The sequence below is a fragment of the Bufo bufo genome, chromosome 6 (assembly GCF_905171765.1).
Source record: "Bufo bufo chromosome 6, aBufBuf1.1, whole genome shotgun sequence".
Lineage (NCBI taxonomy): Eukaryota > Metazoa > Chordata > Amphibia > Anura > Bufonidae > Bufo > Bufo bufo.
The window spans coordinates 218,371,113-218,383,602 of NC_053394.1; the positions used below are offsets into that span (position 1 = coordinate 218,371,113).

A 12,490-nucleotide genomic window follows, 5' to 3' on the forward strand; every position below is an offset into this window, starting at 1 on the left:
TACTGATTATTAATACTGAATTACTAATCAATGCTACCATGTGTCTCTTATTAGGTCTTGTATCTTGCTACATGATATATAGTTAGTTTGATGTATATACAGTCAGGTCCATAAATATTGGGACTTAAACACAATTCTAACATTTTTGGCTCTATACACCACCACAATAGATTTGAAATGAAACGAACAAGATGTGCTTTAACTGCAGACTGTCAGCTTTAATTTGAGGTCATTTACATCCAAATCAGGTGAACGGTGTAGGAATTACAACAGTTTGCATATGTGCCTCCCACTTGTTAAGGGACCAAAAGTAATGGGACAATTGGCTTCTAAGCTGTTCCATGGCCAGGTGTGTGTTATTCCCTCATTATCCCAATTACAATGAGCAGATAAAAGGTCCAGAGTTAATTTCAAGTGTGCTATTTGCATTTGGAATCTGTTGCTGTCAACTCTCAAGATGAGATCCAAAGAGCTGTCACTATCAAGTGAAGAAAGCCATCATTAGGCAAAAAAAAACAAAAAACATCAGATAGCAAAAACATTTGGCGTGGCCAAAACAACTGTTTGGAACATTCTTAAAAAGAAGGAATGCACCGGTGAGCTTAGCAACACCAAAAGACCCGGAATACCACAGAAAACAACTGTGGTGGATGACCGTAGAATTATTTCCCTGGTGAAGAAAACACCCTTCACAACAGTTGGTCAGATCAAGAACACTCTCCAGGAGGTAGGTGTATGTGTGTCAAAGTCAACAATCAAGAGAAGACTTCACCAGAGTGAATACAGAGGGTTCACCACAAGATTTAAACCATTGGTGAGCCTCAAAAACAGGAAGGCCAGAAAAGAGTTTGCCAAACAACATCTAAAAAGCCTTCACAGTTCTGGAACAGCATCCTATGGACAGATGAGACCAAGATCAACTTGTACCAGAGTGATGGGAAGAGAAGAGTATGGAGAAGGAAAGGAACTGCTCATGATCCTAAGCATACCACCTCATCAGTGAAGCATGGTGGTGGTAGTGTCATGACGTGGGCATGTATGGCTGCCAATGGAACTGGTTCTCTTGTATTTATTGAAGATGTGACTGCTGACAAAAGCAGCAGGATGAATTCTGAAGTGTTTCGGGCAATATTATCGGCTCATATTCAGCCAAATGCTTCAGAACTCATTGGATGGTGCTTCACAGTTCAGATGGACAATGACCCAATGCATACTGCAAAAGCAACCAAAGAGTTTTTTATGGGAAAGAAGTGGAATGTTATTCAATGGCCAAGTCAATCACCTGACCTGAATCCGATTGAGCATACATTTCACTTGCTGAAGACAAAACTGAAGGGAAAATGCCCCAAGAACAAGCAGGAACTGAAGACAGTGGCAGTAGAAGCCTGGCATAGCATCACCAGGGATCAAACCCAGAGTCTGGTGATGTCTATGCGTTCCAGACTTCAGGCTGTAATTGACTGCAAAGGATTTGCAACCAAGTATTAAAAAGTGAAAGTTTGATTTATGATTATTATTCTCTCCCATAACTTTTGGTCCCTTAACAAGTTCACTGTATTTGGATGTAAATACCCTCAAATTAAAGCTGACAGTCTACAGTTAAAGCACGTCTTGTTTGTTTCAATTCAAATCCATTGTGGTGATGTATAGAGCCAAAAATGTTAGAATTGTGTCGATGTCCCAATATTTATGGACCTGACTGTAGTAAGTGATTCAGAAACTGAATGATCATCCCATGCTCATACACTTTCTCTTCCATGTCCATTTTCCCTTTTTTATCCAAAATCAGACTGGCTGGTTATAGGCATGGGCGTAGCTATAGGGGGTGCAGAGGTAGCAGCCGCTACCGGGCCTAGGACCTTGAGGGGGCCCCAAAGACCCTTGTGCCACATAAGAAGACACTAGTATTATAGAAAGTTCATGCTAGGAGGGGTCTGTCATAGATTAAGCAGTGGGACCTAGAATCTTCAAGTTACACCTCTGGCTCCAGGGAAGGGCCTAGGTCAAGAATTTGGATGGCCTCAGACAGCACGAAGGCTATGTGCTCCTCTACCCCTGACCACAAAGCACTTAGGTAAGGGGGGGGCCAAGCTGCACTCTTGCACCAGGGCCCATGAGCCTTTAGCTACTCCCCTGTTATAGAGTAGATGCTGCCAGAGGCTATCCAGGTACATAGGCATTAAAGTTCATGAATCCAGAACCAACAACCATGATGCACTGTGGGTTATCAATGTACAGTCAAGGAGAGCTTATCACTTGTATTTGGTTTTTTCTATGTCCTGCACTCAGATGTGTGAGTGCTGTAGTTACGAGTCTATGCGCCCCCGTAGCTCTGGCATTTGCCTGGACGGTCAGTCTACCACTTGGTATCACAGCAGCACAAAGAGTACATCAATAGGTAATAGTTTTAGAGTAAGGCCTCTTGCACACAATCGTATGCACTCCGAGAAATACGGTCCGTGAGCGGGCCATATGTCCCGGAGCGGCATTGATCATATGAACTTATGAGTGTGGGACAATAGTCCTGAGGGCGGCCCGACTTGCACAGCATCATTGTAATCTATGATGCTGTGTGCTCCTGTGCGCACAATGAATGCCACTCCGGGACATATGGCCCGCTCACAGACCGTATGTCTCGGAGGGCATACGGTCGTGTGCAAGAGGCCTAAGGCTACTTTGTGTCCATGCAGCAATAAGATTCAAATACGCTGCCAGTCGCACCCTGGTGAATGTGGTCACACAGAAATGTTCACCTCAATGTCAGATCATAGGCGGAGATGAGGGCTGCATTTACATCCAGCACTCACTTCCGCTGTATGGGGACATAGCATAATCATTGTTACAGCGCAACACATAGAAGTTAATTCACCACGATCTCCTGCACAGGAACAATGATTTTCTATGCCCCAGAATCACCCAATGTGCTCATTCATCAGGTGATTGCCAGCGCCCAGCACCTTTTACATTTGCAGATTATTGGGAACTAGTGTTTTTTTTTTTTTTTTTACAACCGTTCATCCCTGATAATATGGTTAAAGAACCCTATGTTAAAATGATGTATAGATTACTAATGGCTTGGAAAGGAGAGTCCTTAGAACAGCTGTCCTGGTCTATTTCTGTTGCTCCTAATTCTAGTGGGAGCAATCCACTTAATAAAAGTATATCAAAGAGCTGCTTTTTTAAACAAATTTCTAACATTATCTGGTTATTTCTTGCACTAAGGGAAAGCCAAAATTATTGGGCAATGTCTTGTGGGCAACAATTTAAAATTGCTAGACTTCATCTGGATCCAACATGCATTAAAGGGGCTATACCATGAATAATGAAAATAATCAAAATCAGACATCATATGGTACATGACAGTCTCTTTGTAACAAAGCTAGAACCAGCCCTGTACCTCACATGGATCTAGAGATCTCCCCATTAATTGCTCTGCTAGATTTATATCAAGCTGAAAGCTCAAGGGGCGTGTCTTTTCTGCTGCAGCTAAGGGGGTGTGTCCATGCTCTCCCTATCACAGCTCAGGAGGCAGTTGAAGGATGAGACTGAGCATGTGCGGCCATCTCAGTGAGCAGGTCAAAGAAATAAGAAAATGATCAAAGAGCAGGTGGCGCTACACAGATACATTTTATTGAATAACTCAGCGGCTATGCTAAATTTCTTACTACAAGCAATTACAAAAGTATTCAGATCCAGGTGCTGGTTTGAAAACTGTAGAATATTTTTCATGGGACAACCCCTTTAAGCCCAAAGTGATTCATAATTTTAGGCCTGGTTACTCTCTCTCTATACTTTCTCTGGCAGGAAGCATAATGTTAATATGTACTTAACTGTTGGGACATGTTAACACATCAGATTTTTCATTGGAAAAATATGCCATGGAATCCGTGCCAATCCAAAGCTGGCCCCAGATTTCTGATGTGAATTTGCAGTTTATGCTGGAAGCAGATTAGTCCCATTTATTCCACATGTGGCTTCCCACCCTTATTTCCATGTGAAATTTGCACGAATTTCACGTCAGGAAGTGCAAAGTCACTTGCAAACAATTCTGTACCATATGAACGACAAAGTGGAATATAAATAAATTTCAGTGTGGAATATAGATTGGAATCAGTGTGAGATTTCCACATAGCAACCAATCAGATTTCACCTTTCATTCTTCAGAGCTCTTTTGGAAAATGAAAGATAGAATCTGATTGATTGCTGTGCACAATTTCCTTTACACTACTTTTGATAAATCTCCCCCTATATCATTTGAGTAGATTCACACGTAACCTAGTTGAGCCTATTGATATGTCCTGTCTTTGCAATCAGAACAGTCACAATGCAATTAAAAGGGGCAATGCAATTTTATTATTAAAATTAATGAATAGCTAAATGTAAAGTGTATAATACACAAGTAGATCATGCAGGCTATTGTCAGGAGGGAAGCATTCCTTCCAGGCAATCGGCTGCTCGTTAGTGGAGGAGATTGCATGCTTCAATCTCCTCCAGAATATCAGGAGGAGCGATCACTAATGCCATCACTCACCCCTGTACTGAATCTCTGTTTGACGGAAGCAGATCAAGATTACACAGCACGATTTGCTGCCAGCAAACGATCATTTTTAAACCCGCTAAAAGATTCCAATTACCCCAAATGCTTGTTCATTGGGCAATCGGCATCAGTATTACACTACCAGATCATTGCTAACTATCTGCACGTGTAATGTAAGCTTAAAGGGAACCTGTCAGGATGAACATGGTGTATGAGCTGCATGTTATAGAGCAGGAGGAGCTGAGCAGACTGATATATAGTTTTGTGGGAAAAGATTCAGTATAACTTGTAATTTATTAACTTAAATTCCCCTTCATTCTGGGCTTTGAAGTCAAGGAGGCGGTCCTATCATGATGACAGCTATTTGTGTATTCACAGTCATAGAGGGAAGGCTGCCAATAAATGATAGGACCGCCTCTTTGGCTTCAAAGCCCAGAATGAGCAGGAATATAAATGAATAAATTACAAGTTTTACTGAATCTTTTCCTATAAACTACATATCAGTCTGCTCAGCTCATCCTGCTCTATAACATGCTGCCTGCAGCTCAAACGCCATGTTCAACATGATGGGTTCCCTTTAGGGGTGTAAAAAGCACTGAGACTAACATGGTATCTAAAATAAGTGTTGCATTGAAGTCAATGCTTGTTAACATCTCTGCAGAAACTTGACCTCCTGTCCTCTTGATAATTATATGCATCAGCAAAGGACAAACATGAAGCCAGATAGATTAGTGGCTGTTTTCCAAGGGGTAGAAGATAAATGGTTTGATATGACATTGTGAATTAAAAACTGCTACAGAGAAGACAGAACATGTCATAAACTGCTGCATTTCTTCAGTTACTTCATTACTGCACCTTGTCATTTTAGCTTGGTTTCAATGTTGATAACAATAAGTTGGTGCTTAGGACAAATCATACTTTGGATATATGACTTTATTCTTCTCCAAATTTCCAGGTCTCTGTCCTTCATCACAACACTCAGCTGCTTCTCCTTCCTTCTACTGGGACTGATGTTTTACGTGATTGATGTGCGACAGTGGTGGGGAGGACAACCATTCATCTACCCAGGTATAATATGTCATCATGTGTATCCCTCAAAGAAAATTACTCTTCTGTGACTAAGCAAAATAAAGGCCCAGGCCACAATAACCAAGTCTATTCACTGTATACAGAGACAGGAAGACAGAGGAGGGTTTTTGGCCTGTGAAGTTCTGCCTTTTCAGTGCACAGCGACACTGACACATTAACAAAAGAGACCTATGGTTTCAGGAGTCCATTCTTCCCACCACATGGTGACATAGGGCGGTGACACTGTGACATGAGAGGAAGCTTCCCACAGCAGGGTTACATAATAAATAGAGGTTGTATCTACTGTTCATGTAGTTTATCTTAGAGCACCATGATATCAGGGCAGATCTGGCTCACCCGCACATTTGGCCTATATTTTATTGCTTGTCACCCCTTGTGTATTGGCATAGATCAGAGGTTATAGCTTTATTTACACAGAACTTGAGAGATACTATTAATACCAATTTGACATTTATAGGAATCGAGGAATTGGGGAATTCTAGCAAAATCTAATTGAAACCTTAGTTTGTAGACTAAAAATGCAACATAATAAGATTATCTTAACAATGGAGGCAATTCTTTTAATTAATACTATTTAAATATCATATGTTCTGTCAGTGTGTAGTTCAAAAAGTTAATCTTTGTAACATTTTGTAGCACCCATCACTGTGGAACAATCTCTGTATTGTGAAGTGCAATCCCTATACATTACCTACAAAGAAGTGATTATTGTGGGAACAGACTTCAGACGCACTTAGTCTTAGTTCATGCTTGTATTGTATTAGTCAAGTCATTAGTCATATCAAGTGAATCCAAGCCCTCACTCCACTCAAGCCTTCACTGCTGATTTACAACCAAAGTAGGTGTCCAATCTCACTGGTGGCCTTGCTTTCATGAGAATTTGGCTGGACTATATTAATTATGTCTTTGCCGTATAAATCCGAAGATTTACTAGAAATGAGGCACCTTACTAAAGCTGCCCATACACCTTCATTTTACATCTGTTTCTCCCAACCATTCCCCCCAACACACACATACACAGATGATTGGTTCATCAACAGTGCATGTTTTTCAGTAGAGAGAGTGGAATAAGCTGCTGCCAGACACTTCTGGAGATGTCTTATCTCCCATGAGACCAAAAGATCAGGCATATTCTTTCTGAATGTTATCTGTTCAGGAATCACCAGACCCCCATATATAAAAGCAAGTCAGCTGGTCTGTCCAAAATTGGTGAGTTTGGCAGAAATTGTCAAATTGACAAAATGTACAGGAAGTGATAGGCAATCATATAGTGTGTTGTCTACATTATAACCGGATTGTATTTTATTTTCCTTTATCTTTTATACTATATTCAGGAATGAATTCAATCTTCGTGTATGTTGGACACTCCCTTCTGGCTTCATATTTCCCATTTAATTGGGAGGTGAAAAACTGGACATCTCATTATGAGTTCCTTGCTCAAGATCTTCTGGGAACCTTCATCTGGGTCTTGGTATCCTACTTGCTTTACAGGAAGAAATTCTTCTTAAAGATTTAAAGACTGGCCTTTTTTTGCACATCCTTTCCTTATTTGGAACACTGTCCATATATTTATGGCTAAATCTTCATTTAAAATAATAACAAATAATAATCTATATCTTGGTGTTATATGACATAACAAATTATGCAAAAAATAAAAAATATTTCAGCCATGAGTGTGCTGAGATTCATTTGCCTCTGGGTTGGCATTAATGACTTTGCACTAGAGTAATGTTACTCACTGTGAAACAGTTGACTGGCTGGCAGGGCGTCAGAACAATAATTTGTTCTCCTGCCCACTTCAGTGCTGCTGCCAGACATAGGGGTACTGTCGACTGACATATAGGTCTGCCCTTTTAGCTACGTGGCAAGTGGCCATATCTTAATTTGCAATGTGCCATAACAATTAACTAACTGTCACCTAACTGGTAGTAGTAGTAGTAGTAGTTGGTGGAGGGGCTTTTATTAGCAGTATTCCTACTCCTTACATGATTTTCAGTCACTACATTTTCTTCATTTTATCTCAAATTTGAGCACAAGACACATAACGTAACACATTTTAAGATGTTCTTTGCCAAAGTGAAAGACAAAAACAGGCTCATCAAGAGACTGGATCTATATCAGCCCTCCAGGCAGATTCATAGAAGGTGGTTCCCTCATCATAGAGCTTGCCAATTAGTACAAAAAACACTGGGTGATTTATGAATGTTTAGTACGTGCAGGTTCTATGCACTTCCCTCCCTCCTTATGACAAGCCTGGTACTGGGTGGTATTCATTTCTACTTGCAGTCACTGTATGTTTTAATTAAGGATGGCAAATAAATCTTAATAGACGACTTGATGAGCAGACACTGGTCAGGGTATTAAATCTGAGGGTGCTTAGAGAAACAAGATTTTACTGATAGCATGCTTATTACACAAACACTCAGGAGCAATCAGGTGGTGCTCTCCTCTGTATCAGCCAGATCAACCTTCCCTGCATGGTGGCATAGCATGAAGACAAAGCCTTCTAGGCAGCAATCAAAGCCTTCCAATCACCCACATAAAATAGTTTTATCAATAGAATCCTCCATTTTTTACAAAGAGTCACTGAGCGCAAGACTGTAGACAAACTTAATAATCTTTCTATTGAGCTCATTTACAGTCTCGCACTCAGCAGGGAAGAGAAGCTGCACTCGGCTGAGGACTTCTGACCCCTCATTCTAGCGATCGGTGGAGCTAGGACCCCCGCCGATCAACATATCGAAATTTGAAAAAAAGTTACTCTTTAAAGGTATGCAAACTAATTGTTGCAATCCACGTAAAATAACAAAAAAAAACTATAAGGCTGACTGTACATGCTGTGGCTGCTGCGTGTAGCTGCAACCCCGCCCCATTGCAACAACCATTATTATTTCGAAGGTAATACCCATAGACATAATATTAAAATCATTGGCAGGTGACATGAATAACATTGCTTATGTTGTCAAGAGGTGAGATATATTTAGCGAGCAAGTGAACAATCAATTATTCTATCTGATATGTTGGAAGCAGGAAAAATGGGCAGGTGTAAGGATCTGAACGAATAAGCTAAGGGCCACATTGTGTTGGTTAGATAACTAAGTTCAAAATGGTAGTCTGATCTATGGAGGTCCCTCACAACTTACAGGACTTAAAGGATCTGCTGCTAATATCTTGGTTCCAGATATCAAAGGGACTTCTGGTGTCTTGGTAAGTCTAGGCCTTGAAAGGTCATAGTTGTTTTGGTGGCCTTGTGGCTACCTACACAATATTAGGCAGGTGGCTTTAATGTTATGTACTTAACATGACAAGAAATAGGGTAGCTGAAAGGGCATATGACTGCCGGGTAGTATGAAACCAAGCAAGAACCATGCAAAGGTCAGCACAGAAGCTATAGACACAAAACCGTAGGATAATTTGAAATGCCTTCTATTTTTATTTTAGATCTACTGGTGCAATAAAAAAATGTTTGCAAACACATATATGTCTTTTACTTTGTTTAGTAATAAAAATATATACATCTGTATATAAGTCTGGCTTTCAAATGAGGACATGCTCTCTTTACAAACCAAATATTTAGGGACTGCAGATATGAGGGAAATGTATGAGTAGGTTCCAAGTATTCTTATATATTGAAACTTATTTGTGACACGACAGTGTAGTGAGCTGTCCAGTCCTGAATCTCACTGATCAGCACTGCTATTCATCATAAGCTGGCATCAGTCCATCACACTACTGAGAAATTTCATATCATGTATAGAGATGTCCCGAACTATTCGCCGGCGAACAGTTCCCGGCGAACATAGCTTGTTCGCGTTCGCCACGGCGGGCGAACATATGCGATGTTCGGTCCGCCCCCTATACGTCATCATTGAGCAAACTTTGACCCTGTACCTCACAGTCAGCAGACACATTCCAGCCAATCAGCAGCAGACCCTCCCTCCCAGACCCTCCCACCTCCTAGCAAAAAGCAAGGACAGCATCCATCTTAGATTCATTCTGAAGCTGCAGTCTTAGTGAGAGAAGGGACAGTGCAGCTGCTGCTGATTTAATAGGGAAATCGATAGTTAGGCCAGTGTATTTAGTGTTCACTCTAGTCCTGAAAGACTCATCTGATCCTGACAGCACCCCAAAAAGCCCTTTTTAGTGCTAGTACATCAGTCTGCTTTTTTTTTTTTTCCCCTCTGTAATCTAATTGCAGTTGCCTGCCAGCGTGTGTGTCAGGCACACAGCGTATACTGTGCCCACTTGCCCAGTGCCACCACTCATATCTGGTGTCACAGTAGCTTGCATTTAAAAAAATATATATATATATATATATTTTTGACTGTAATATAATTGCATTTAGTTGCCTGCAAGTGTGTGTGTCAGACCTACAGTGTGTAATGTGGCAACTACTGCCAGTGCCACCAGTGCCACTCATATCTGGTGTCACAGTAGCTTGCATTTAAAAAAAAACAAAAAAACATTTTTGACTGTAATATAATTGCAGTTAGTTGCCTGCAAGCATGTGTGTCAGGACTGTGCCAACTACTGCCAATGCACAGTGCCACCAGTGCCACTCATATCTGGTGTCACAGTAGATTATATAAAAAAAAAAAACTTTTTTGACTGTAATATAATTGCAGTTAGTTGCCTGCAAGCGTGTGTGTTAGGCCTACAGTGTGTACTGTGCCAACTACTGCCAGTGCACAGTGCCACCAGTGCCACTCATATCTGGTGTCACAGTAGATTACATAAAATAAAATAAAAAACTTTTTTGACTGTAATATAATTGCAGTTAGTTGCCTGCAAGCGTGTGTGTTAGGCCTACAGTGTGTACTGTGCCAACTACTGCCAGTGCACAGTGCCACCAGTGCCACTCATATCTGGTGTCATAGTAGATTACACTTAAAAAAAAACTACACTTTTTTTACTGTAATATAATTGCAGTTAGTTACCTGCAAGCATGTGTGTTAGGCCTACAGTGTGTACTGTGCCAACTACTGCCAGTGCACAGTGCCACTCATATCTGGTGTCAGAGTAGATTACATTTAAAAAAATAAATAAACTTTTTTGACTGTAATATAATTGCAGTTAATTGCCTGCAAGCGTGTGTGTTAGGCCCACAGTGTGTACTGTGCCAACTACTGCCAGTGCACAGTGCCACCAATGCCACTCATATCTAGTGTCACAGTAGATTACATAAAAAAAAAAAACTTTTTTGACTGTAATATAATTGCAGTTAGTTGCCTGCAAGCGTGTGTGTTAGGCCTACAGTGTGTACTGTGCCAACTACTGCCAGTGCACAGTGCCACCAGTGCCACTCATATCTGGTGTCACAGTAGATTACATAAAAAAAAAAAAAACTTTTTTGACTGTAATATAATTGCAGTTAGTTGCCTGCAAGCATGTGTGTTAGGCCTACAGTGTGTACTGTGCCAACTACTGCCAGTGCACAGTGCCACCACTCATATCTGGTGTCACAGTAGCTTGCACGCATAGTACAACTAATCTAAAAAATAATGACAGGCAGAGGCAGGCCACCCCGCAGGGGCCGTCGTGGTCGTGGTGCTGTGATTCCCTTTGGCCCTAGAATAATGTCCAGTGTTCAGAGGCCACGTACCCTGAACTCGAAAAGTTCTGAGGACATAGTTGACTGGCTAACACAGAACACCCAATCTTCTACAGCTTCCGCTCTGAACCTTGACACACCATCCTCCTCCAGCTCAGCTTCGGGCACCTCTCAAGTTACCACTCGCCCGCCTGCCGCCACCACCAACACTAGCACCACAGCTGCTTCACTTGATCTGTCAGAGGAGTTATTTACACATCAGTTGGAAGAAATGAGTGATGCGCAACCATTATTGCCAGAGGATGTAGATAACAGGGATATGTCTCAGTCAGGCAGCATGGAGGTACGGTGTGATGATGATGATGTTGTACCCACTGCTGCTTCCTTTGCTGAGTTGTCAGATACAAGTGAAGCGGTTGATGATGTGTCCGTGGATGTCACGTGGGTGCCCGATCGAAGAGAAGAAGAACAGGGGCAAAGTTCAGATGGGGAGACAGAGAGGAGGAAGAGACGAGTTGGAAGCAGGGGGAGGTCGTCGCAAGGAGCTAGTGGCACAGTCAGACAGCATGTATCGGCACCCGGGGTCAGCCAGACAGCACGCCAATCAATGCATGCTGTTGCCACCACCAGAATGCCGTCATTGCAAAGCTCAGCAGTGTGGCATTTTTTTTGTGTGTCTGCCTCTGATAACAGCGATGCCATTTGCAACCTGTGCCAAAAGAAACTGAGTCGTGGGAAGTCCAACACCCACCTAGGTACAACTGCTTTCCGAAGGCACATGATCTCAAATCACAAACGCCTATGGGATCAACACATGAGTATGAGCAGCACACAAACTCAAAGCCGCCATCCTCCTCCTGTTCCAGCATCTTCAGCCACGTCAACCACTGCTGTCCTCCTTGCCCCCTCTCAACCATCCGCCACTCAGCCTCTCGCCTTCAGCAGTTCCTGCTCATCTGCCCACATTCAGGTGTCTGTCAAGGAAATGTTTGAGCGTAAGAAGCCGATGTCACAGAGTCACCCCCTTGCCCGGCGTCTGACAGCTGGCTTGTCGGAACTCTTAGCCCGCCAGCTTTTACCATACAAGCTGGTGAAGTCTTAGGCCTTAAAAAAATTTGTAGCTATTGGGACACCGCAGTGGAAGGTACCCGGCCGAAATTTCATTTCACAAAAGGCAATCCCCAACCTGTACTCTATTGTGGAAAAGGAAGTCATGGCATGTCTAGCACACAGTGTTGGGGCAAGGGTCCATCTGACCACTGATGCCTGGTCTGCAAAGCACGGTCAGGGCAGGTATATCACGTACACATTGG

At 42.1% G+C, this 12,490-nt stretch overlaps 1 protein-coding gene across 1 annotated transcript in view; it reads left to right on the forward strand.

Moving 5' to 3' along the window:
• Window positions 1–7,194, forward strand: part of LOC121004622 (heparan-alpha-glucosaminide N-acetyltransferase-like) — a 771,952-nt gene extending 764,758 nt beyond the window's left edge. Inside the window, exons 17-18 of the mRNA XM_040436852.1 lie at window positions 5,493–5,605; window positions 6,961–7,194. Coding sequence (XP_040292786.1) covers window positions 5,493–5,605; window positions 6,961–7,142 — 295 coding nt within the window. The 3' untranslated portion in view covers window positions 7,143–7,194. The remainder of the gene's footprint in view (window positions 1–5,492; window positions 5,606–6,960) is intronic.
• The last annotated feature ends 5,296 nt before the right edge of the window (window positions 7,195–12,490 follow it).